The sequence below is a fragment of the Phyllostomus hastatus genome, unplaced genomic scaffold, assembly GCF_019186645.2.
Source record: "Phyllostomus hastatus isolate PE091 unplaced genomic scaffold, TTU_PhHast_1.1 phas_scaffold_78, whole genome shotgun sequence".
Classification (NCBI taxonomy): domain Eukaryota; kingdom Metazoa; phylum Chordata; class Mammalia; order Chiroptera; family Phyllostomidae; genus Phyllostomus; species Phyllostomus hastatus.
In genome coordinates this window covers 19,577,945-19,604,811 of record NW_025334041.1, presented here as the reverse complement: position 1 = coordinate 19,604,811, position 26,867 = coordinate 19,577,945, and the positions used below count along the sequence as shown (strand labels likewise).

At 40.6% G+C, this 26,867-nt stretch overlaps 2 protein-coding genes across 4 annotated transcripts in view; one reads left to right on the top strand and one right to left on the bottom strand.

Annotated features, from left to right (window-relative positions):
* TSPAN13 (tetraspanin 13) overlaps positions 1-1,179 on the top strand; it is a 32,687-nt gene extending 31,508 nt beyond the window's left edge. Inside the window, exon 6 of the mRNA XM_045827715.1 lies at positions 114-1,179. Within this exon, the coding sequence (XP_045683671.1) occupies positions 114-188 (75 nt within the window). The 3' untranslated portion in view covers positions 189-1,179. The remainder of the gene's footprint in view (positions 1-113) is intronic.
* A 6,072-nt stretch (positions 1,180-7,251) lies between these two features.
* On the bottom strand, positions 7,252-18,145 carry AGR2 (anterior gradient 2, protein disulphide isomerase family member). Of its 3 annotated transcripts, none has more exons than XM_045828912.1 (8): positions 18,035-18,145; positions 15,272-15,417; positions 14,962-15,025; positions 14,792-14,844; positions 13,370-13,443; positions 11,325-11,388; positions 8,784-8,867; positions 7,252-7,549 (listed from the first exon to the last, which is right to left on the bottom strand). In XM_045828912.1, exons 2-8 carry the CDS (start codon positions 15,408-15,410, stop codon positions 7,500-7,502), a joined length of 528 nt encoding a protein of 175 aa, XP_045684868.1. In that variant the 5' UTR covers positions 15,411-15,417; positions 18,035-18,145; the 3' UTR covers positions 7,252-7,499. The 3 variants fall into 3 exon arrangements, with proteins under 3 accessions (XP_045684868.1, XP_045684869.1, XP_045684867.1); XM_045828913.1 differs by having other exon boundaries at positions 18,053-18,140; XM_045828911.1 differs by lacking the exon at positions 18,035-18,145 and adding an exon at positions 17,840-17,864.
* Positions 18,146-26,867: the final 8,722 nt, after the last annotated feature.

The following is a 26,867-nucleotide window of genomic DNA, read 5'->3' as shown; positions in this document are numbered from 1 at the left end:
TTTTGACCAAATAATGCTAAGTGCTTCAGAGGTTCCAGTTTACTTTACTGATAAACTGAATAAACACACGCAATGCTTACTTTCTCTTTCTTCTTTTTTTTCTTTCATTCCAGATCCTGGGAGTTTGGCTGACCTACAGATACAGGAACCAGAAAGATCCTCGTGCTAATCCTAGTGCATTCCTTTGATGAGAAAACATGCAAACAATTTCACATGCTGATCTTGTTCACAGCTAACTTTAAGTTACACTAATTTGCCTGTTCAAAAAAAAAAAAACAGTATCTGGAAAATTACATTACTGACAGTGGAATTATATATTTTTACTCTTACGTTTCTCTAAATGTTTTTCTTTTTCCATTGCTGAAAAAAAAACAATAGAAACGTGTGGTCTCCTCTGAACCTCAGTGGTACCTGTAATCTACTGTATTCACAGTGTCTGGCACTGTCCACTGTGGCCTTTCTTAGCATTTTTACCTGCAGAAAAACTTTGTATGGCACTACTGTGTTGATCTCATTGTGATTCTAAATCTACATCTCACTGGAATAACTCACTGTATGTGGCTCCGTGCTGTGTAGATAGTTCCTCCAGGAAAGAAGAGTTCAAGTCTATCAAAGCCAGTAAGTGTGAGATTCTATGAAGTTCAGAACGGAAAATCAAGTTCCCAACTGTTTGTCTTTTTAGGAAGTATGTATTATGGTGACATTTAACACAAAAGTGGTAATGTAGCTCTAGTGGTCCTTTATGATTACACTAATGTATTCTAGAAGTAGCTCTGTGTTTAGAAAAGTGTTGTTTAGTTTTTTATTTTTACAGTTAAGTGCAAAGGAGAACTGGTCTTATGAATGGTCTGTCATGTAACAGTTGCCTTCAGCCTTCAAAGTGGAATGAGTTTGAGCAACTCAGAAAGTGTATCTGTGTAATCCTGATGTTCTTTTATAATAATTTGAAGTCTAAAAGACTGCATTTTAAACAAGTTACTATTAATGCATCGGCCCATGTAGCAAAAAGATATTTGATTATCTTACAAATTGTTAAATACCTTTTTCATGAAATCTCTCAGTATTATGACAGCAGCTTGTCGAATCCAAGCATATTGGAATGTGACCTTCCATAATTTGAATTTGAAATAGTATGTGGTTCTGTATATTGTGTTAAAAAATTAAAGGATGGTAACCTTTCTTCGTGTGTGAGTGTTTGAATTGAAAGAAAGTAATAGAAAAATTGACACATGAATTAAGTGAAATGAAATTCTTTTGCATTGCGTCCTCTTTGATCTAGAACTGAGTATTGCTACTTCAGTGTACAGTCCAGCTATGGAAATGAACTTCTAGAGCTAATATCTACTGGTTGTCATCCCCAAAATCCTTTCTTAAAATGTTTGTGGTTACTATCTTCTCTACAGTGAGAACTGTTTTTAAAAAAGGAGTCACATATTTATTTGGGGAAAATATGTTCTTTCCTGTTACCGATAATTACTCATTTCTTGTCTTGCATTTCTATTTATGGTATTTTATTAGCAATTGTCTTGATGAGTTTTAGACCAAGAAAGAGAGTAAATGGTTGATCTGTAGAATTTTAGAGTATTGTGTGTGTGAGAGAATGTGTGTACGAGGGGGGACCCCCCAAAAACGGAATTATCTTCTGGAAGGCAGGCCCTTTGTAGTACAGGCTTCCCCTGCTTGGTGAGTGTTCTAGGAGCCCATATATATCAGTGTACTAGCTGGTGTTGTTGTGAGAGGCTGCATTCAGCTTCAATGAAAATTTTTTTAAGACTCTTTCAATGTGTATGCCGATTTCATGATGAGTGATTATGAGCACACCTGCCCACATTGTGCTGAGTGTTCAGCAGTTTTTGACCAAAAAAGGGGACACCCATTCCCCACCCTCCCTCTTCACCCCATCTTGCCCCGAGTGACCTTTGTTTCCCCAGATGAAAAAAGTCCTCAAAGGGAAATGTTTTGCCAGTGTGGAAGAGGCAAAACAAACAAACAAACAGAAAATGGTGGAAGCACTAAAAGACATCAAAATTGATTAAGTTCAAAAACTGTTTTGCATTAAACAGAGAGTACTTTGAAGGTAACTGAAGTTTAAACATGTAAGAATAAAGACACAATTTTTTATAAATAAATTCCAGTTTTTGGGGGGACCCTTTCTCATGTGTGTGTGTGAGTGAGTGTGTCACATGTAGGACTGGAAGACTGGCTGGTCTTTTAAGAAAACTGAATCGTGCAATTTCCATATGTCGTGGGGGAGGAAAAATAATTTTCCCTCTACTCTTTTGAGTTCTTGACTGAGACCCCATGTAATAAAAGATTAATTAAAAAACCAAGTTTATTCACATGTATGCCTTGTGTGTACATAGGACACACCCCAGAAAACTGAGTAACTCCCCGAGGTGTCCCACACCACCATCTTAAATACCATCTTTAGCTAAAGACAGGAGAAGGGGATGTGTGTGTGCACGTGTGTGTGTGTGCTCGCTCGCATGTGTAGGCCAGTTATGGCGGGGACAGCACAGCGAACAGGTAAGGAACTAAGTCAGTGACTTACTCATTGATACCTAGAAATGGAGATTTCCTTTATCAGTGTAAATTTCCCCTATGGAAGGATAAGCTTCTCTGTTTTCAGAGCTTCTCCTGTGTCTGCTTGTCAAAAATAATCAGCTGAAAATAATCTTTATGCCCAAGAGGCATATCGTGGGTTACAGACTCTGCTACCCTTTGGCGTCATGGGGAGCCCTGGCTGACCCTGACAGTCTCCCGCTGCTTCCCCGAGACGGGGTTCTGAGTGCCCCACGAAGAAAGTGAGATTTTTGAACTGCGTCTTCCTTTAAGGGATTTTGTTTGTTTTGTGCCCTGTTTACTTTGTGACATGTTGAACTTCACATGCACTTCTGGGATCTTCTCTATATAAATATTCTTGGTACAAGAGATTATATGTGAAAAGGCTATTTCAGAGAGAGGAACAAAACCATAGCCTTGGTTTGTGCTCTAATTGCAAAGGCCTTGAATTGGGTTAACCTAGTTTCAAGTCAGAGCCTGGGAAGCATGCACCTTTAGGGCTCTAAACTATAGAACTGTAAGAGTGGGTAATAGCAGGTGGTTGGACATTCAAGAAATAAATGCACTTTTAAGCACCTGCAGCAGCCTTGTCAGTTAATCTAAGCTCCCTGTTCCCTCGGGGAGATCTAAAGGTGGTATGTTATCCAGCTTCTTCTAGGAGGTCTCCTGTGAGCTTTGTGTCTGGGAGCAGAGCTACATACAGCCCCCCCTGCACTGTGTATCACATGCCTGCTGGAAAGGCCTCTCTGCATAGGTCAGTCCTGCATCCCATGTGGCCGCCCGTGACCCCGGGGGAGTCAGGCTGACGTCAGAGTTCCGGGAGGGCTGCTGCTGTGTGCACTGGGACACCTCCACAGGCGCATGGTGTCAGAGGAGGGTGAGTTTCAGATCAGCCTGTCTCCGGATTACAAGTGGCTGTAAGGAGCTCCACTCCTCTAAACCTAGCATTTATTTTAAAAAACAAACTGTACTACTTTTATACATTTCTCTTATGCCCTGTTCACATTCAGAGGACTATTTCGTAGACCATTCGCTCAGTCAGCCTTGACATTAAAGGTGAAATTTTAGAGACTATAATGCTAGTACAAAGGAGAAACGTAAGACGATAAATTCTAGCATCTGAGCTCACGTGGCATAAATCCAGCCCAGCTACTCTTTTAACCAGCAGTGAGCTTGGGATGAAGGCCAGCTGTGCATGTTCATTCTGAGTGACGTGCTGCTGAAGAACCTTTCAGAGATGAAGGGAAACGAGTGGCGTTTACCTCTTTGTGTCCTTAGACCGAAATCTTCCTCCTGTGTTTTCCATAAATACTTATAGAATCCTATTAAAGTTTATTCATCCTTTTGAAAAGCACTGAGTAACGTTATGAAACTACTTTTTAGCTGGTATGGAAAAGTTAAAATCACATTTTTACATCATGTTTCATAGGCGAAAACTGCTTTCAGGCATTGCGGTCATACAGATGTGGTCATCCACGTGTTCATTGTTTTATGGGAGATGATCGTCATGTGACAGACCAAGTTGCCCAGTTTGGGGTAAGGGAGGTGGTCTGTGTAGAGCTGTTCTGCACTCAGTGTGTGGGGCAGGTGGTTAGGTTTTACTCCTGGCTCTCTGCCAAGTGCAGTTACAAGACATGTCATTGGTGAATGTTTTCTACACCGTTTTAAGGGAGCAACGAGCAATAACTGCGCCTGACACCAGAGAGAGAGAGACAGACGGGCAGAGAAGAAAAGAGAACAGAGTTCTTCATGTCGAAGTTTTTCTGGAACGTCAGACCTGCCCATTGTAGTCACTGAAATAGCTCTCGAGACAGTGGAAAGCGGGGGAATCAGGCCCTCCTGCCCGGTGCCAGGTTCTTCTCGTCTACTCTCGGGAAAGCAGCTTTGGGAATTCATTTTCCAAATGAGGGCATGAGGGAGTTGCCTTTGAATTAACAATATGTGTCAAAGAATGGACTTTGATATCACTTGGAGGGTAAACACACTTTTGCTTACTTTCATATCTTGCTTTTTACAGGTAGGTGATGTCACAACTTGACAAGTGGCTTTTTAATAGGTTAGGATGACTCACCTTGGACTTTGAAGTCCACCTCGTTCGTGAGGCACTGAAGGAAGTTCCATTCTTGCCTTTGAGCTTAATGTGGAAAAACATACATACAATTTAGCATTGTAACCATTTTCAAGTGTGTAATTCAGTGTCATTAAGTACAGCACATTGTCCCACGATCCAATTCCTTAACTTTTTCATCCTCCCAAACTGGAAACCTACACCTGTTCAGCAGTAGCTCGCCATTCCCCGTCTCCCTTCAGACCCTGACCACCACCAGTCTGCTTTCCTTCTGTGCATTCGGCTGCAGTAGGTACCACACGTAACTGGAGTCATAGAGTATTTGTCCCCTGTCACTGGTTTACTTACTATAATGTCCTTAAGGTTCATCCATGTTGTAGCATATGTGAGAATTCCCTTCCTTCTAAAGGCTGAATAATATTCTGTTTTATGTATGTAGTACATTCTATGTATCCATTCATCCCTCAATGGATATTTGGGTTGCTTCCACTTCCTGGCTGTTGTGAACAGTACGGTTGTGAACACGAGTGTACAAATACCCTTTCCTTGCTTTCATATTTGGGTACATACTCAGAAGTGGAATTACTGAATTGTGTGTAAGTTTTTGAGAAACAAGTTACATTGTTTTTCTATAGTGGCTGCACCATTTTACATTCCCATTATGTTACCAGCATTGTTATTTGGCATTCTTTCACTCCTTTGTAGTCCGAGAAGTAGTCAAGAATGCTTTCATTTAAATTTATTTACACGTATAGGAAAGACTGTGAGATGGCTACAAAGGATTCGATAGGGCAGACCTTGCTAATATTTCCATGAGATTAGAACAACAGTTTTGATGTTCGCATCTTCACTTCTCTTTCTAACTTTATGTGCACACATTTCCTGTAGTTGCAAAGAATGTAAAAATGTAAAATTCTTCTTCACTTATCCTTTTTGTTTCACCATGTTTATTACATGTATAGATGTCAACATACTGCACTATGTGTTAATAAACATATGTGATCATTACATTCGGATGTTGTCAGGTTTTTTTTTTTTTTACGTTTGGTTTGTTTAAATAATGTTGCCATTGCCGTCTTCACTGAACTGCTTTTCTTGAGTGACTGATTTCCGTAAGACCAATTCTCAGAAATCAAGGAGACTGAGTCAAATTCAATCAGGTTTTTTTTTTTCAATAACTTGCTCTGTGTTTAAAACTTTTCTAAGGGCGATTCATCTTCCTTGCAGCCTTGACATTTGACTTCCCAAAGATTTATTGATAGTTGAAAAATTATATGTGTTGTTAAAATAACATTTTGTCATTCAATACATTTTAAGGACTTAATCTCATTTCACATCACCCTAATGAAAAAGTAAGCATTATTTTTCTGTTATAGATGAAACCTGAATAACTTAGAGTTGTCATTTAAAATGTATTTTTATACAAGTGAAGACTTTTTCCTCATTAACCCTCATAGAACTTTCTAAATGAAATATGTGCTCTAAATGAAATATGATCTACTTGTGCTCTTTAAGCACATGTAGATCACCTAGTAGGTAACCTAGCATCCGAAGGGCCCCCAATCCCTCTGTTGACATTTTTGCTGAAGATTTGTATGTCATTAATCAACCATATAGTCATAGAACCTATTAGTGAATAGCTGTGTCAGAGTACTATAAGGAAGAAAAGTATTTAAAATACTATCTGCCCTGGAAACGTTAATACGTAATGGCAAAGGCTCTATTCAGAAAAGGACCTGTCTTTAAAAAAGCTATTCAAGATAAGCAATAATAATATGCAAAGCATTGTGTAGACCACCACAGCCGTTCATGTAACAGAAGGTCTAAATAATTCAGTAGGTCTGCATAATAAAGAATTCCATATAATGACGAACGTGAGATAATTCACTATGTAGTGAAGAAATTAATGCGGTTCTACCTTTTGTCAAGCAGAATAGAGTGAAAGGAACTAACTCTGCTCCCCTCTCTGATGCCACACCCTCTCTCAACTTTTCCAAAGAGAAGGAGTGACCTCTGATCTTTATCCCGTATACAGGATATCGCTGTCCTTTGCTCTCACCTTTTGGTGACGAAAATGGGAACAATTCAACTGACTTTATTCCAAGCCAGGACTCTTTAAGACCTCAAGAGACCCGGTGTATTCTAAGGCTACTCTTCAGGATTCTCTAGCACGGGTTCACGAGTGCAGATGCTCTTTGAATGAACTCTTCACAAAATTAGTCTTCTGAAGGGGAAGGCTACGTGCCAGAGGCCTTCTCTGAGAGCGCTGGGTTGGGTCAAGTCTGATGAAAACTAAATTACTGAAGTAAGTATGTACGTAGGAGTTTCTGGCTACAGTGGGGGGATGTCTTCCATCTAGGTAGCTGATTTTCTTGGGATGCCTCTCTATGTTCTCACACTAACGTATGTTCTGTTTGATGCTGCTGTTGGTTAAACTAATGCCTACTTCCGTCACCAAGGAGACACTGTAGTGAGCTGAGAAAGCTTTGTCTTTGGTCTTCACTGCTTGAACGATTTTTGTCTTGCCCTTGCCCCCTCTTTGCACATTTTGTGTTTCAAAAGATCCTATTTGGTGAATGAACCCAATGGCTTTTCTATAAAAAACCAAGTTGGAAAAAAAATAACAGTTTAACACCCCCAAAGGATTTATTTTTTTAAAAAGCATGACTCACTATGGTAGTGTACAATATTGTTTTCGTACATATATACTTGAAACCAAATTAAAAAAAATAACTGTTGTAACATTCAACTGTAAGCTAGCGAGCATGTCCACCGTGCTGCTGCCTTCTCCAGGGTCTTCTGAAACCCCCTCTGGTTCCCGGTCTCATGGCCCAACAAGAGGGAAGAACTTGCAAACTTTGTTTTCTCTCTACAATTCAGTCTTCAGCAACTTGAGTGCTTTCTTCATGTTGTCGAGAACTAATGGACAGAAAAGTTACATGGAAGGGTCAAGGCATGGCCGGAAATTATATTAATAGATACAGTAAGCCCCCAAACTTGGGTATTCTATTCATTGTTTAATGGGGTGCTATTGTAACGTAAGGTGAGAAGTTGGTCATCTCATTGTAAATTTTTTCTAAAATTATGTGAATTTTAGAAATTATGTGAATTTGTAATGGCTTTCATTACAATCCAGTTCTCTTACAGTATTTATTAAATGCCTTTTCTACATGATACCATGGTATTACCTGTGCAAGATACCTGCTTGAAGGAGTCCAAAGTCTTACTAAGATACATGCTCTTATTTTGAGAATGGTCAGTTCTGGGCATGTGCTTCCCCTGGTTCGCTTAGCACCCACTGACAGCATTGCTAATGGATCATGGTAATCTTTCTGCCCAGGCACTGTCTCCAAATCCTTCCAAAAATGACGAGAATTTTTATGTGCTGCCCAATGAGAATTTCTGTGATAATGAAAAATGCTCAGTGCCTTTGCACTCAGTACTTGAAATGTGATTAGTGTGACTGAGGAACTGAATCTTAAATTATGAGGAATTTAAATTTATTAAACAGCTACATGTGGCTAAAGTCTAACATATTAGGCAGTGGGTGCTGTCCTAGGCAACCACGTGTCACTGAGCAGAGTTGGTTCCCAGGACAAAACCCAATTTTCTTCCCAGAAGGACTAATTAAGTGTCACAAGTCGGTACAGTCTCTCATTGAGGTGCCTCATCTTCCTTGAGTCAGTCTGTCTTTCTCTGGGGAGGTGAGTCTCTTGGCAACTGTTTGGAGCCATTTGGGACCATCTTTCCTCCTGATTTTTAAAACTGAACTTGAATTCAGTGTCACCCAGCTGGACGAAATTATTTCACTTTCATTATTAGGAAAGATATTTCACAAAGCACGCAGATCACTGCAGCTCTTGCACTCACTTCTCTGATACAAGGAGTTGTGTGCTGGTGTGCCTGAGAGATCAACCTGAAAAGCAGGTAATATGGTCACAGAATCTATATCGAATTTAAACTATTCAGCTTCAGTTAAAATATTTTTAAGGAATGAGACCAAAGTAATGACTACTTAGTCGAACTGATTCTCTAGGCTCCCTGAGCAGCAGTCCCTGCGTCCGTCATAGTCACGTGGCCTCTCCTCCCGCGCCACCGCCATGGAGATGGTCAAGAACATAGAGATGATCAGAGATGTTCAGGTAGCACTTACGCAGAGATATGTCCGACGGTTCATAAGCATAGAGACGATTTGAATATCTTCCTGTGATGTCGGCTCTTACTGTCAGAGATGGATCTACAAAGGAAGAGCAAAAGGGGATGCAGTGCTCTGTTTGCAGTAGCGCTATTGCGGGACAAAGCCCATGCATTTGCCCATCTCCTGTGAAAGGAACACAGCTGAGTCCTGAGGGACCGCTCTGCAGGAGCCTCCGGCAGTCAGCACCCCCAGCGGCAGGGAAGTCAGGCCCCAGAGCTGGCCGGGAGCCATCAGCAGCTGTGCTCACTATTTGTGCAAAAGGTTCTGAACCCTACTGTCCTGTCTACAGCAACCTGAAAACAGGATAATGCGTATTGTTTGGCTGGTCTTTTTCTTTTGGGTGAAAACATTGGCATTCTCTACTGAGGAGTTACTTTAAACTTTTGAAATGATTATGTTGTGATTGAAATGTGTTGCTACCAAGAGGAACCTAGATAATTAGAAACCTACATCCAATGCCATATCTATCTATCTATCTATCTATCTATCTATCTATCTATCTATCTTTTAATGAGTAAAAGAAGGTAAGCACTAAGAGCAGCAAAGGCCAAATAACCATGTAGTATCCCTTTCTATTTTTTACTTATTTAAAAAATAGAGATTTATGAGTCATCCCTTGTGTGTTGTTTAAATCTATTTTATCATGTTTCATATTAACTTGAAATTATCAGTGAGACAGAGAGGTATCTTTAAAATAAGACACATCCAAAAGGGAGGTAGCACTGGGATGCACAGGGGCCTAGAGACCTGTTCTTGACAACGGTGACTAGGAGCCTAGGGGAACGTCCTCAGATCTAGGTGCAGAGGACACGGGAGAAGCTCCTGTATGTTTGCAACGTCTGTCTCCAGTATTTGAATGCACAGGCTCTGTCACTTCAGAATACTGGACTGGGACCCACATATATTACAAGAAGCAGACATTCTTTTGTTCAGCAAAGACTTAAGACCTGCTACTGATTGGTGCAGGAGATGCAAACTCCTGGTCTGATGCTGGTAATGAATTAACATAAAGGCTTTTAACTACCCAGCCATTGGCTCATTAACCCTGCACCATGGAATCCTCTGGAGAGCTTTAATATATATAGTGCCTATTTCCCACCCCCAGACATTCTGTTTAATTGGTTTGAGGTGTGGCTTGGGCAGCTTATTTTTAAAAATCTTCCAGTTGATTCTAATGTGCAGGGGACATGGGGAACTACTGAGCTGGAGAGCGAGCTGCCTCAGAGTTGGAGTTGGTTCTTAGGGACTGACGCGACCAAATGGACGTGGGTTAAAATGCCCCTCGTTGGGAATGCTGGGAAGAGAATTTGTGCACCAGGTAGGCCTGGAAGACCTATCACGTCTCTCTGAATTTTAAGGATTCTAAATTTTCTAAATCCTAACCACATGAAATCTAGAAAGCTGTAGTTCAGCCATCCTCTTTTCTCCCTTCACGACTTCTCTCCCTTCTTTCGTACATTTAATACAAACTTGGAGGAATTAAACAGGTGAGCTGCTTGATTAGAATGAGCTCTTTTTTATGTGATGAATTTAATCATGGACTCTCTTTAAACCATGATTTTGATCAGAGCCAAACTCAATTAAATTGTTGTTATCTCAGAACTATTTATGGTGGGCCCACCAGAGGGTCAGGCTGAAAACATTACCGTGGTGAGCGGAGACAGATACAGTCCCTGCCGCGGAGCTTGTAGTCCCCTGGGGGAAAGTATTTATTAAACAATTACCTAATGATTGTAAAATTATGACAGGAAAATACTGCCATTGAAAGTAACATGTGCCACAAAAGCAAGTGTTTGTGGGGCTGTGGCCAGACCGTGCAAGGTGGTGATGGCTGGGGAGCCGACTTGGTGACAGGTCATTGCAGACAGGAAAGGAAAAGCTCTCCAGCAGCGGGGACAGCATCTAGAACGTTCCAGGGGCAGGAAGGGGCATGGCAACTCCACTTATTTTTTAACTCATATGCTTAACTTTCCTAAAATAATTATCAACAAAGTCAGAAAGAAATATCCAACACACAAATTGATAGTTTGCCTGATTAAAAATAAGTGTTCACAGACCTGATGTACAGAGATGGACAAAAAGTAGGTTTACAGTTGTGAGTATGTGGAATAGAATTGTATTATTATTTATTAGTGATTGTACTATTTATCATTATTATTAACCCATTTTTGTCAACCCCGGTATTTAGGAAAGTGATCAATACATTTAATCAGTTAATGTCAGTTAATGGGGTGCTTCCTTGTCAGATGTATGTGTGGCAGAAGATTAAAGGTTAAAATTAGCATATGAGAAAAATGGCCTCTGTGGAAATAGCGGGAAGCTCCCGTTTCCCTAATGAAAATATCTTGTGAAACTTCAGGGACTGTTAAACCGCTCACTAGGGCCACGGTGGAGCGGTGGAGCGACAGATGAGGGTCGGGGAAGGCGGAGGAGGGGCCATGGCCGAGCTTGTGTCATTGTCGGACTGTGTTTCATGTCCCCGTCACTTCTACTTACCAACAAACATAATCCTGGGGACATACTGGCCGTCAGGAGAGAGGTGCTTGTCTGTCGTTTCATACTAAGATTAAAAAAAAACAGCTTTTAGTTTGTTTACTCTTTAATTATTTTCAAACATGATACTATGAAAATGTATCCATTACTGGGCTACGCATCTCAAGGTCCTGTAAGGCACATCGCTTCCACAAAGAGTGATAATATAACTGTAGAGATAAGTCATAAGCATGAAATAATAAGTTAGCGCAAAACGTGAGGCAGAACAGCAGGCGAAGAGCTGAATGTAAGTGATAAAGAGACAAAAAGTTCATGAAGGAGAATTCAGAAAGAGTTGTTGTGTTTGGCAAAGACATCTTTTAAGAAGTAGGGGGAAGTAGATTAATGAAAAAAGCAGAAGTCACTTTCGGAGAAAGTCACTTCTCTAGAAAGAAACGCAGGGTTATCTTGAGCTTTCATCTATTTGTTTCTCAAACTTTTAGAATTTTTTTGTAAATCAGCAATACACAGCACTTGTCTCTCACGGATGCACACTCCATCGGGAGCTACAGGTAGTGAAAGGGATACTGGGGGCCCAGTGGCTGAAATGTTATGATGGAGGATATACAGATGCCATGGGTGCCCAGGGCAGGACATTTAAACCCAATACACAAGTTCTACTTGGACTTTTTGAAGTGGATAAAGCGGAATCTTGAAAAAAATGAAAGAAGTCAGTTACATGGAAAAGGAGGTCATCCCAGGCAGAGCGGAGAGATTGCGCACGGTAGAGGAAGTGCATAGCACTTTCTGATACGACCAAGTGCTTGGAAAAGGCCGAAATAGAGGGGACGCAGCAGATGCTGGGGACACGAGATGCTGGAGACCTGCTTCAGGGGCCAGCTATCCGCGGAGGGATCTGAGTGGAGGTCCCATGATCCCAATTGGTCTTCCAAGGGATGGCCCTGCCGGCACGGGGGATCAGATGGCATTTATCTTGTGGGCATGGAGCCAGTTAGTAACGGTGCAGTAAGCAAAGCAAAGTGAACAAGTCCTACACTAAACTGATGATCCTCAGTTTATAGGGAAGTGACCAACAACAAAAGTATTTAAAAGTTAGAACCCCAAGTTTTGACTGCAGGAGGTGAGCAGCGGAGTCCCATCTAGAATAACCCCTGGGATGAAATAGAGAGTAGAGAAAGAAGTGCATTTTGAAAGGCCTGGACCACGCTGAGAAACTCAGTTGAACATGTTGCATTTAAGTTAATTACAGGATACCTGGAACATGGTTGATACACCAGTTGGAAGTTGTGGCATGTTTGGGTAAGATGTGGGAATCACCAGTGTGTGGGCATTGATTAAAGACAGATAAAGATGACGTTGTCCACAGAGGATATACACCATGAAAGTGAGAGAGGAGGTTACACAGAAATTCACTCAGTCACTTAATATTTCGGGATAGGTAGAGGAAGAGCAGCCTGTGGACGGGAGGTAAGGAAGAAGAACTGCTGCAGATGCTCTTTGAGGAACCACCTGTGAACCTATGAAGTGAACGAGAGGGAGAGACCTGGCTCGAGGGTCGGTGGAGGGAGGCAGAAAGCTTTGAACAACATCAGAAGGGGTGGCGATGGGAAGTCGGTGGGAGGCAGGAAGCTAAAGCACAGTGGCAGGATTCGATGTGGACAACCAGAGAGCTGTCCCTTCCAGGGAAAGAGGGGACAAGGACTAAGAACGGGTGTAAGGCAGCCAGGAAGGACTGCAGGAAAGGGCACAGGAGGTAATCTGCAAACTACAGAAACCTTCCAATTATTACAGCAACAGAGACACTCCTAACCACAGGAGAGTGCTTTTCAGGCACTCTAAAGTTATCCATTGCTTAATAAAAACATTAACATGACAGGTAGATTATTAATAAAATAAAGTGCCATTCTTCTCTCAGTCTCTGAGATGAGTGTTTGGAACAGGCCCAGCTCACCCTCTATGTGATTAAGAGGTGTAGGAAAAACTGACTCATCCATGTGGAATAATGAGCCCGGGGGAAATGTCAGTGAGGAGGAAAAAAGGTGACTTACAACCAGATTGAGGAGGACAAACTGTTCTGCCAGTTTCTGGATTTCTTTATTTTCGGCAAATGCTTTCTTTAAAGCTATGACATAAAGAAAAATCATTAAGCATCCCTCTCAGCACCTGTTAAAACCATTGTTCTCTACTACATTTTAAGTGGGACTGTATTTTCAGCACAATGTTCAACTTTGCCCTTTCAGCAAATGCTTAGTGTGGTACTTTCTAGGCTATTGGCTACTTTTGCTTCTTGCCGTTTACTCATTCATTCACCCACCATCCATCCATTCAGCTGTGTTTCTCAGCCTATAATTAATTACTGAGTGGCTACTCTATGGTAGGCACTGTTTTATGTCCTGGAAACAGAGCAGCGAGTAACACGTAATGTGCTTCCTTCATGGAACTCAAAAGCTTGTGTAGAAGCAGATCATAAGTAAGTAAACCAATACATGTCTGGTAATTTCAGCTGGAGATGTGTACTTGGAGGAAAAATAGAGCCGAGCAAGAGGTTTAAGAGCTATAGAGTGGTCAGGTTAGATCTCCCTGAAGAGGTGACATTGCAGCAAGAGAGTGACCCATTCAAAGATGGTGGGAGTATGTCACACTAGGTGGCAGGGACTCTGAGAGCTGTAGTCCCGAGGCGGATGTTTGAGGCAAAGCACAAAGGCCAGGCCCAATGGAGAGGACAGTAAACAAGAGGGGAGTGGTAAGAAAGGAAGGGGCCAGAGGCCAGATCGTGTCCAGCCTTGTAGGCCATGGTCAAGATCTGGATTTAACTTTACCTGTGAGTAGAAGCCACAAGGACACATGACTGATAGGATCTGGTTTATGTTTACCAGCTTTCTTCGGGCTTCTGTATGGGGAACTGACTATGGGGTGACAGGCAGGTGGCTTTCTTAACAGTACTCTAGATCTTGGGTTGGGCCCAGGCAGCAGCAGTGAGACAACAGGATGTGGCTGAATTTGGGCAGGACCTACACAATATACGGAGCCCCAGGCAACATAAAATATGGGGTCCCTTGCTCAAAAATTATTAAGAACTTGAAGACAGTGACTATAGAACTTTAAAGCACGTGTGGGAACTCTCTACGCACTGGGCCCAGTGCACAGCACAGGTTGCATGCCCCCGAAGCTGGCACTGGCTTTAGGATGTATTTTGGAGACAAAGCCAATATTCTTTGCAGGTGTTTTGGATGTGGGATAAAAAAGAAGGATGTCAAAGATGAATCCTAGGGCTTGTTTTTTCAAAATGTGCACAAATGGTTAACACACAACATGGCACTACTTGAAGTTACTTTACGTGTCTTTTTACTACATGAAATATTATTTTTTATTCAACAGTGCTAGTTGCTAAGGGTATCAAGATGAGTGATCCAACCCTTGGCCCTTAAGCTAAAAGCCTATAAAGGAAATAATTTGGAAGAATAAATTACCTTGACTGTGTGGGCATTCGTCCAAGTGATGAATAATCATCAAGGGTCTGTTGCTTTAAAAGAAAAAGGGAGATTGGGTCATTTTTACCGAGTAGGATTTCCTGTATAGCTGGTACCACTAGATGGCGCCCTTGAGAGCTTTCGGACTGCCGTGGGACCGTCATCTTTACCTTGTCTTGGATTTGTATAAAGCTTCTTCGTATGTCTGAGTCCAGATGAGTTGGTCACCCCAACCTAGGACAGAATGAACCGGCATGTTTAAAGCTATTTAATTTCAGGCCCGCAGCTGTTGAAAAGTGATGATAATGACTGGGATACACACTTGACGTTAGAGAAAAAAATCCTCTAGAGAAGGTAGAAATAATGATACATTTTGATCAATCTAGAAAGAACACACACACACACGCAAATCTGTCCAGCAGCTAAGTCTCAGCTTCCCGACGAAGCAGTGTGGGAAGCTGCCGAGAAGCTGGCTCCTACCTCTGGAGAGGGTCTGGGGCAGTTTGGGTGGGGGGACCTTCGTGTCCTTCTTAGCCCCGGGTTTGACTGTGGTGTCTTTGGCCAGAGTGTAGGAGAGGGCCACGAGGAGTAAGAACGTCGACACCGAAATCTTCTCCATGGCAAGTCTGACAAGGGAAAGAGAATAGGCAGAAAGTCAGTGACACACACGGGAATGAGCAGTCTTTGAAAGCTTCAGACGGTGGATTCCAACAGGAGTGAGGCATAGCTGAGATCGGAAACACGCAGTCGGGGTGAAAACAATGACCTTCCGCTGAATTTCCTGTAAATACATACTGTGAGTAACTTCGTTTGTTTGTTTATTTGTTTCTATCTCCGTACAGATATAAACATATGGATGTAGATCTCCACAGAAATCTACAATACAGGTATAGATTTATTTTAAGAGAATAAGGGGATGTGTATATTCTTATACCTAAGGGAATCTGCCCTTTAATTTTATTTTTCAAACATTCAGTACTGGAAGGTACCCTATCAGCTACCTCATCTTTTCCTACTTCCCCAATTCCTCATTTTATAGATGGAGAATCTGAAATTCAGAGAGAGAAAGTTTTGTGAGATGGTTGCGGAACGATCTGGATCCCGTCCCTCGGCTGCGCTGGCTCCCGTTTTCCCATCCCGAAACAGTTACCCTAATCATACAAACTCCTTTATTCATTGCCATCTAAGTATAAGATCTGAGTAAACCGATTCCTTGTTGGAAATCTGTCAACTTTGTCACTTAACTGAAAACTTGCACCCACATAATTCTTTCCCCGGTGTAATGTTTATTCAAAATCGGCATATAGTTCTGAATTGACTGAAATATATCAGAGCAAGTTCCTTCTACTGAAACAACTCTGACTCTCGCAATGGGCCTGTACAGGTAGGGGGTTGTGGGCACACACCTGTGTACACAGAAATATTCTATGGGGTTTGGAACACAGAGAAAGCCGCCCCAGGGGTGTCTCTTTGTTAGGTTTTTGTCTTTTCCAGGATTCCACAGTTAATTCTTAGGGAAAGTCACACTGCTGTGAAGCAAGTGGCTGTGGACAGGAGAGTGAGTGACAAGAGAAGATTGGGAAGGAGTGAGGGAGAGAGCAAGCCAGCAAAGGGAACTGCACTAGCAAATCACTACATTATCCAGGGACCGGACCATGCAAAGCTGGAGACTTGGGATTTTAGTAAAGCCAAAGACTGAAATTGCTTGAAAAGAAATATCCACTTCTAATACCTGTATTGGTGTAGGTTTGGAATTAAATTGAATAAACTACAAAAAAAGGAGGATGGACTTTCAAGGCTTAGGACTTTTAAGGAGGAAAGTTTTTTTTACATTCTGATAGCTTAAGTGGGAACCTTTGCTAATCAAAAAAAAAATGTTGCTAAATCACAGCATTCAGATGATACCTTAAATTGACCAATTATTGTCCAAGTAGTAGCATGTAACCACAAAAAGTATTACATAAAAAGACATAAACAAAAAGCAAGGATACATTTTCTTCATTTTTGACACTGACAAGGATGTGGAAATGCTAATAACAATGGACATGTCCCAGCGTTCTGCAGAAACAACTCAAATGTACTACAAGTCACCAATTCCCAGCCCTTTTAGTATAAAGACTTGTTTTTAAGATTTAAGCACACCAAGAACTTTTATGTGAGCACAAGTGTACTTTTTGAATATTAGCTGATTTAGAAACATTGTGGCAAATAGCTACTTGGAACTTATGAGCATTTGATTTTGTATTCTACATAGGCCAACAGCGTCTATGTACATCAAGAAGACAGTCATAAACTGATGATGAACCATTTTACCTATTTGGTCCATTGACAATTCTTGCTGTTCAGGTGGCCCCGAGGAGCACTTGCGATAGCTCCACAGCTTGCAGGTTGGAACTATGGATATATTTACACGTGTTTTATGGCAGGATGCCTCCATTTCGCCTAATAAACCTCCTGCTGTACAAACATCCTGCTGCAGGCTGACTCCCTGAGACTCTCTCTATTGAGTTTCCATCATATGAATAGATTCTGCTCTGCAAACTTCCTGCATACACCATCTCAAAACAGAGGCTAACTGTGGGAGCCAGTGACCACTTGGACACACACACACACACACACACACTGTAACCAGTTCTTTTTCTTGTTCATTCTATCTCTGTCTTCTTAACTTTAGCAAGGAGTAAAGTTGCAGGAGGTTTTGGTGTCCCTCCTCATAAATGTTTCAAGAAAGCACCCAGATTTTTCTTATATCTGATCCCCAGAATGTAAAGATGCAACAGGACTCTCTTTACACCAGACGAGAAGAACTGGTGTTCTGATTTGCAATAAAATTCTGAATTGCAGTGGCCAGCGGGCAATCGGAGCTGAGGTTTCCCACAGCTGCAGGCCTTGGCTTGAGGCAGTGGGAGAGAAGCAGAGCGTTAGATGGTGGTGCACAGCGCACCATGCCAGAAGACTCTGAGCCTGTCCCACACTTGAGAACACCTAGGGTTTACCCACTCTCAAACCCCCTGTTTTGTTTTGTTTTTTTAAAGGAGAAGGCATTACCTTGAACCAGCCCAGGAACGTAGTGCTCTGCCACCTCAGGCCAAAGACAGGCCCCAGTAAACCTTTGGTGAAAATGCCATTGACTCCCTCTCCAAATCCCATTTCGTTGCCCTTGACACTAGCTTTCACGCAGTAATCACAGGCCAGAACTATAGTGAGTGCCCTTCCAACAAATGTGATTGTCAGGAGTCTTACCTGGCTTTCCCCACCCACCTGTCTGTGGAGCCAGGTGGCCTTGATGTGTCCACGCTTCCTAGTGTGCTAGCTCAGCCCAGCCTCTATTTATGCACCAGAGCACAACTCAATCCCACCCACTGGTCTTGGATTTACATGCTGCAGACTCAGAAAGGAACTTTCCTTTTTCCATGTGATTGCTTGTCTTTCCTGGGCTACAAAGTTACTTCTTTTAAAAAATAATGTTGCAAAGGGCATGCTGTTTTAGTATGCATGTTTTTAACTGTTTGTGAAAGTACATTGTTAAGGGATTTGGAAAAGATGGGCAGAGTGCCAAATCCAGGTAAGCTTTAAATGAAGACCTTTGATTTGCCTGAAGGCTGATCTGTCTTTATGTGATTGGATGGAGTGTGTGGTTTGTAGATTTTTTCTCTCCCCCTTGGACAGACTGCCTTTACTTAATCACCACAAGAGATGATTCACAACTCTGACCCCTATAGTCATATAAACTGCCATCCTCTGTTAGGGTACAAATTATTTTCCATGATATATCCCTCTCTTCCTGGCAAACAAAATGTGCATTCATTATAGATAGGTACCACATGCAAATCAAGCACTCAATTAATATTTTGAAAGTGAAGAAGTTGCTGAAAAAAGATTCCCTAACACTATAAGTTTTTAATAATTACCTTGCAGTTGAATATACACAGCAACTTCCCTCCAAAGAGTTCAGAGACATTTCACAGTTACTCTTTCTCATTTGATGGCGAGCTTTCATTCCAGGCAAGCAGGGAGCCATTCGCTCCATTTCTCAGACCTAGAAACTGAGGTCTGCAACTGCTTTTTTTTTTTCAATCAAGACTATGCAATTATACACTAAAGATTTTAAGCCTACATTCAGATTTTCTGTAAAAAACCCCACAATCAGTCTTGTTTGTGAAGCAATGTGCAATTCTTTTTATTATTATTATTATTTATTTTTAGAGAGAGGGAACGGGAGGGAGAAGTAGAAGGAGAGAAACATCAATGTGTGGTTGCCTCTTGTGCGTCCCCCACCAGGGACCTGGCCTGCAACCCAGGCATGTGCCCTGACTGGGAATCAAACCAGTGGCCTTTTGATTCTCAGGCCTTCACTCAATCCACTGAGCTACACCAGCCAGAGCGCAATGTGTAATTCTTAAAAGCTCAGAATGCAGAAGTCTTTAAAAACAGAAATTAACTAATGGGATGCAAGCCCTATAAACACTACTTTTTAAAATTAGTTAAGTTCATTCTATTTCAAAGCACTTTTAAGTATGTATATTTTTTGATAGAGATGTCTCTGAGCAAAACAGTAAGTGATTCCCAAAGTACTGAATTTTCTTTCAATTCTAAATGAGTTTACAGAGATGATTTCTTTAGGACTTTGGAATCAATGACTTAAGCTAAATTTTTAAAACTGGGAAGGCATTTAGATAAACCTTTAGTCCAATCAACCCTTAGAATATTTAATTCAACCCCCCTCATTTTGCAGATGACAAAAACATAAGTGTTTTAAAAAAATGAATAACTCTGAAGGCCCCACAACTGGCTGAGGGCGCTGCTGGGACCAAAGCCCAGGTGTCCTGTCACCCAGGCCCTGCTGAGAGTGGAAAGCTGACAGGAGCTTCCAGTCTGAGTCCTGCATCCTGGTGCTGGCTCAGTGGGTGATCTCAGAGACATCACCTACCATCTCTGAAATGTCAGGGGCCCCAGCTACAAAATGGGGAAAATATTACCAGACGTGATTGTTTTGAGCATTCAATTAGATTTTAATGAATTAAGAAATGAGAAGGTACTTGGTGTATTAATTAGTGGTCCAGGTCTTCTGTAACAAAGTGCCACAGACTGAATAGATTAGACAGCAGAAATTGATTTTCTCACAATTCCGGAAGCTAGATGTTTGAGATCAAGGTGTCTGCAAGTTTGAATTCTTCCGGGGCCTCCTTCGCTTCTACTCTCTGCCATCTGCTCTCTCTGTCTTCACACAGTCTCCCTTCTGCACTCATCTGTGCCCTAATTTCCTCTTCTCGTGAGGATTCCCGCTGTCCGGGATTAGGGCCCATCCTAAAGCTTTATTTTAACTTAATTACCTCGCTAAAGGCTCTGTCTCCAAATATAGTCATAATCTGATACTGAAGGTTAGGATTTCGACACGTGAATTTTGGAGAGACGCAACTCAACCCATAGCACTTGGTAATTAGAAACATCTCGAGTGTATTATAATTCATTATAATGATGTTATAGTTTTCTACTGTATTCCTGTGCCTACTCTCCTGTCAGTAAAAACCCAGTATTTGTCTTAGTGGCTAAGGTACGGCAGGGAGGAAGTAATGATTAGAACGTACCCTCCCCACACCACGGTCACTGTGGATTCTTGATGCCCGGAACTGTCTCAGTGTGAAGCAACTAGGGTGTTGTAGATGGTACAGGTTTTTCCTGTATTTTATTAAACATCAATACTTTTAACTGTGATGTTATATGATCCATCTTTCGGATTTGCCTGCTGTTGTAAAAATCTGTCTTTACTAAATAGCTGTTTTGATTATTTTTTCCCCTGAGCAGGAATTGAGAATCTGATAGAAAAAATGATGTTTGGCAGTGAAACTAAGCATAGAACTCATGACCCTGACAACAGCCTAAGTAAGGGAATGCTGTGTCTGTGTGTTTTCTGTGTTCCTGCCACTGTCATTTAAAGAGGCTTTTATTCCAGCACATTTTACAGTAGGTTATTCTCTATTTTTCAATAAAATTTGGAGACATAGTCATAAGAACTTGTAAATATTACTAAATATTATTTTTTTACTCATTCATTTTTTCACCAAATATCCTTTCAGCCTATTTATGTAGCAAATATTACACCAGGCATTAAGGATGCAATGATGCAGGAAAGAGTCAGTCACATTCGGAGGTAATTTCAGCTCAGGGTGGTAAGCCATCCCTTGGGAAACTACAAAGGAATTAAAGATACTGTTTCTGCCCTGAGGTTGCTTGCAACCTGATAGAAGAATTAAGAAAGAGCCACACTAAAAATTAACCATGCTCGTGAGGAGAGCATGCCGTAAGAGTTAGGTCAGAGGTATAGATGTGAGCTGTTACTATTTTCCAGAGAAGCTGGAGATAGGTGCCCACTAGGATGCTCAAAATGGTAGTAGAAGCAAGATTTTCAGATGGAGACAGTGATTTAGAATTTGCAAAACATTTTTGTTGAGTATTTGGTGGGATTGTCTTAGCTGTGATGAGAGCTGCCTGAGTGATTTATAAATATGATCGGAAAAGCATTTGGGGCTTTTTGCCTGGGGCCTTTAACGCCATTCTAGGAAGTCTAGACTTCAGTCTCAAGGAAGTATTGTCTGGTGGTTAAGAGGGCCAGGGATAGATCCAGGCTGGTTTGAGTTTACATCAAGCTTTACGACTAGTTCATACTCTCCTAACCTCTTCAGACTTCCCTCTCTGTGATGTGTTGTCTCACTTGTGAAGTGGAGTTAGTAAGACCTACCGTATAGGATTTATGGAAGATTACATAAGATAATAGAGGTGGAGTGCTTAGAATGGTACACAGCACTAAAAAATACTAGTTGTTATTACAGAATGTGTCACTGGCTTCTCTGTATTATAATCATTTAGGTCTCAGTCTATTGATTCACTAATACTAATCTGTCAACTCCGTGACAACAGAATTATTGATTTTTCTTTGCATATAGCCTATTGTGAGGCTTAAGCTTTCAACACATATTCTTGAAAAAAATTAATTTGTCATCATAACAACCTCCAAAGACATCATTATTTTTTTGAAAAAATAAGGAAATAAACTCAAATGTTCAGACATAATTGGCCCAGAAACACAAAACTGTTAAGAGTAGAGAGAGGCCTGAAATCTCTCATAATTGCTGATAATTCGGTATACCTTCCTGTCTACCAGCCTGCTCACTGATGTTAAGAAGTAAAGACATAAACCTGCAAGCAAATGTTAACTTCACAAAACTGAATAATGATGAGCCTTATTAAGAGAAAAATCAGGATAGCTTCTTAAGTACTCAAGGACTTTGCCACTAAAAGAGCTTTTGCAAAAATAATCCATCAAAGTACTTAAAACTCAAGACCAAAATATAAAAATAAAAAACTCAATTAAAAATGGGCAAAGGACCTGAAGAGACACTTCTCCAAAGAGGACATACAGATGGCCCACAGACATACGAAAAGATGCTCAATGTCACTAATCATCAGAGAAATGCAAATAACCACAATGAGATACTATCTCACACCTGTCAGAATAGCTATCATCAGTAAATCAACAAACAAGTGCTGGTGAGGATGTGGAGAAAGGGGAACCCTTTTGTACTGTTGATGGGAATGCAAACTGGTATCGCCACTGTAGAAAGCAGTATGAAGATACTTCTAAAAATTAAAAATGGATCAGCCTTTTGACCCACCAATCCCACTTCCAGGAATATATCCAAAGGAACCCGAAACACTAATTTGAAAGAACATAAGCATCCTATGTTCACTGCAGCATCATGTACAATCACCAAGATATGGAAGCAACCCAAGTGTCCATGAGTAGATGAGTGGGTAGAACAACTGTGGGACATTTGCACAAGGGAGCACTGCTCGGCTGTAAGAAAGAAGAAAGTTTTACCCTTTGCAACAGTGTGGATGGATGTGGAGAACATTATGCTAAGTGAAATAAGCCAGTCAGAGAAAGAGAAATACGATATGATTTCACTCATATGTGGAATCGAATGAACAAACTGAACTAACAAGCGAAACAGAGACAGACTCCTAGACAGAGAGCAGATGACAACTAGTTGGAGGTGGGGGTAAGGGGGTAAACAGATTGAACAAAAAACAAAAAAGACTCATGGTCATGGACAACAGTGTGGTGATTGTTGGGGGGAGGGATGTATAAGGGGACTAAATGGTAATGAAAAAACATAAAGATTACATAAAAAAACAAAACAAAATGGAACAAAAACATGCCACCAGTCCTTCATATCTGGAAGTTCTATATCCATGGATTCAACCAACCACAGATGGAAAATATATATTTTTTAAAGAATCTCTCTTTTTTAAAAAAGATTTTATTTATTTATTTTTTTTTAGAGAGGGAAGGGAGGGAAAAAGAGAGAGAGAGAGAGAGAGAGAGAGAGAGAGAGAGAGAGAGAAACATCAATGTGTGGTTGCTGGGGGTCATGGCCTGCAACCCAGGCATGTGCCCTGACTGGGAATTGAACCTGCAACACTGGTTCTCAGCCCGTGCTCAATCCACTGAGCTACGCCAGCCAGGGCTAGATGGAAAATATTTGAAAAAAAAAAAAGGTTACATTTCTATGGCTGATATGTACTATGTAGTTAGACCTATGATAGTTATGTCTGTACTCAATATGTACAGACATTTTTTGTTTTGTCATCATTCACTGAACAATACAACTACTTTCATGGCATTTACATTGTGTTAGGCATTATATATAATCTAGAGATGATTTAAAGTACACAGGAGGATATACCTAGGTTACATGTGAATGCCATGCCCTTTTTCTATACGGGACTTGACCAACCTTGGATTTCATTACTCACGGGGGTCCTGGAACCAACCCCTGCGGACACTGAGGAGTGACTCAGTAACTACCTGCAGACCAAGCTGCTGAGTGAATAAGCCCCTGCTGACTCTAACTTAGAGAGATAAACGGACAGTATCAAAGTCTGACACAGAGGAAGATGGGATTGCCATTGAGTGTATCTTAATGTCCGATGGGGGCTTTTGTGTACAAAAGTGATTGGTTCCCACTGCTTGGGGTTTAATTGTTATTCATTGTATTAAAGGCAAAACTGTAAAACCTAATTCTCCTATATCCACCAGTTTGAGTTTAAAAAGATATGAATTTTGTATACTTGTATAAATATACAAAAAATATTTTGTTTTTGAAGATAGTAAATTGGTGCAAAATTGAAAATATTTTTAACATGTTTCTTTTTATCATTTGTGGTGTGGTAAGAATGGATAACATGAGATTTACCCTCTTAACAAGTCTTAAAGTGTACAGTACGGTATTGTTTACGACATACATAAAATTTCTACAACTTGTTTCTTGATGCTTAATTAGAGTGAATTTCAATAGATTGAATTTACCTGAATTAAAAAGATTTCAATAGATTAAATTCAATCAGTTAAAAAGCCCCATTGTGAACTTTGTTAATAAAATTCCCTTAAATATTTTAAACTATATTTATGGGTTTAATACCAATATATCTAATTCTCTAAAACTTTTTGTACGTTCAAGAGGGCAGATCTACAAATTTCATTAGCAACACCTTTCAAAGCACACTAGCAATTCTTATCATAATTCTTATCACTAGCAATAAATATCATAAATAATACTTACTGAATAGTAATTTGAGTTCTATTGTTCATATAAATACTGCTTACAAACCATGAAGTATATTTTTACTTTTCAGTTAAAATCCTAATTTTAGTCATATTTTAAGTAGAGTCACAGACTAATAGACTAATACTCAGATTCTCTAAAATTTAAGCTCCTCTTACATCTTACAAACACATGACGGTTATTCCAATATTTAAAAAACTTATTGCTCAACTTTACATAGAAGTCTTAATATTATGAATTTGAATAACTTCATCAGTTTAATCCTAGTTTAGGACTGTGATGTGGGTCTGTTAAAAGTTGTATAATTAGTTGTATAATTTCTCAAGGACAGTGTAGAGCAGAAGGCTCAGCTGCAAACCTTGGAGACACGCATTCATTTAGGAGGATGAAGAAAGGAAGTGCTTGTAAAGCACAAAAAGAATCATAGAAAAAAGTCGGAGGACATCCAGGCCAGTGGCAGGCAGTGACCCCGAGTTTAGTGGGAACTGCCAAGCCCAGGGTAACAACCAGCATCATCCAGTGCAGGGTGAGAGTGTGGGACCGGAGAGAGTACTCTTAGGTTTAAAAGTTTTGGGATGGTTTCCAAAAGCTATTGGATGTGTACCAGACCCTTGGAGAGTCCAGCTGATTGTGTAAAAATCAATTGCCATAAACGAAAATTCATGAATGTTTCTTGAGTTGAAATAATGAGAAGCCAATTCCCTGGTGTATTCAGTAGTGTATTACCTTCTTGGGGTGTTGATAAGGTGACTCTACTTCTCATAGCGCCCAGGAAAGCCTCATTTTAAGCCTCTTGCTGAGCGTAATAATTGAGAACATTCCATTTTCAAAAACATTATAGTTTCAACAATAAATTATGTGGTCTAGATGATGAGATCTTTCAATGCTTTCTCCAGGAAAACTGTGCACACGTGCGCGTGTGCACACACAATTTCACGATTATTTTATAGGGCTTATTTATATACTGAACCTAATCCAAGGAGCCCTCTGGGGGACCCACAGACCCGGGGTAAAAATCTCTTGCTGGAGTGCTCAGGCCCCCGCGCTCAGCCACTCTCAAAGAGCCCACAGCTTTAGAATCTGGTATTTCAGCTCTCTGCACTTGTTTTATAGGACGAGCTAATATTTCCTCCTGGCTATCAGAAATGTCGTACCTTATAGTAAGCTAAGGAGTCCTGATTTCACAGCCGTTCACATCTCTTGTTTCACCCGAATAAAGGCCCACATTTGGCAATCCTTTTAGATCACGGTGGAGGTAGGCCTTACAGGGAAGGAGGAATCAAAAGTAACATAAACCGTGTCGACATCCAAAGTGGTTAAGTAATTTCTCCAGGACCTTTCACGTTTTTGAAGATAAGTATTTATAAAGGACATATCAACATTCTTTTGGAATTTGGAGTGAATAACCTCATACATATTTAGAACTTCCCTTTGAAGTGACATTCTACTCATGAGTTTGGATAGGCTGCAAATAGGTGTCATTGAAAAACTGTAACTGGATCCAGCCCTGGCTGGTGTGGCTCAGTGGATTGAGTGCTGGCCTGTGAACCAAAGGGTCACATGTTGGGTTCCCAGTCAGGGCACATATTGGGGTTGCAGGCCAAGGTCCCCAGTAGAGGCATGCGAGAGACAACCACACATTGATGCTGTTTCGCCCCCTCCCTTCCCCTGTCTCTAGAAATAAATAAATAAAATCTCTTTTAAAAAAAGTAACTGGATCTAGTAACTCCTTTAGCCATACATGAAAGAAGGATTTTGGGTCCATTAAGGAGACGTGTCCTTAGCAGTTGGAGTCTGCCCCTAGAGTCAATATTGTGACACGACAAACACACTCCTTAGGGCGCAGCCTTGAGTGAATGGAGACGTTGTTGGCCTCCTTGAGCATGCCAGTGAGTTTCTGAAAAGCATGATCCTACTTGCTGAGATAGCTTTACTTTGTCTTTAGTCCCATGAAACTTTTTCTAGTAATTATTCTCACATTCACTCCTTTAAAAACTACTACATAATTATTTTATTAACTAATATAAGCAGATTTTCTCGTGGTCCTGACTAGAGTTTCTTATTATTTAGCCAAATGTATACTGAAGTGGCAGGTGTTTTATGAGACAATGTTAAATGAATATTAACTTAATATGTAAATAATAAATATACATCAGTATTATCTTAGCAAATATAACACGTTCATGTATTCTAATTCTTCAAAGTTTGTAGTTTTTTTAACAAGCAAAGCCCCATAAATTTTAATATTTTGAATACATAGCAAAAACCAAATTAAACAAATGGGCTCAAAGGGAAAGAGCTATTATGCTTATAATCTTCTCATCTGTCAAATAGTAATAAATAACATTCCAGGTAGTAATAAATAACTCATTTTCTATGCATTGACCTGCATATATTTCTTGGAAGATCAAAATAATCTTTCTGTGATCTCTGATTCCAAATATGCCTTG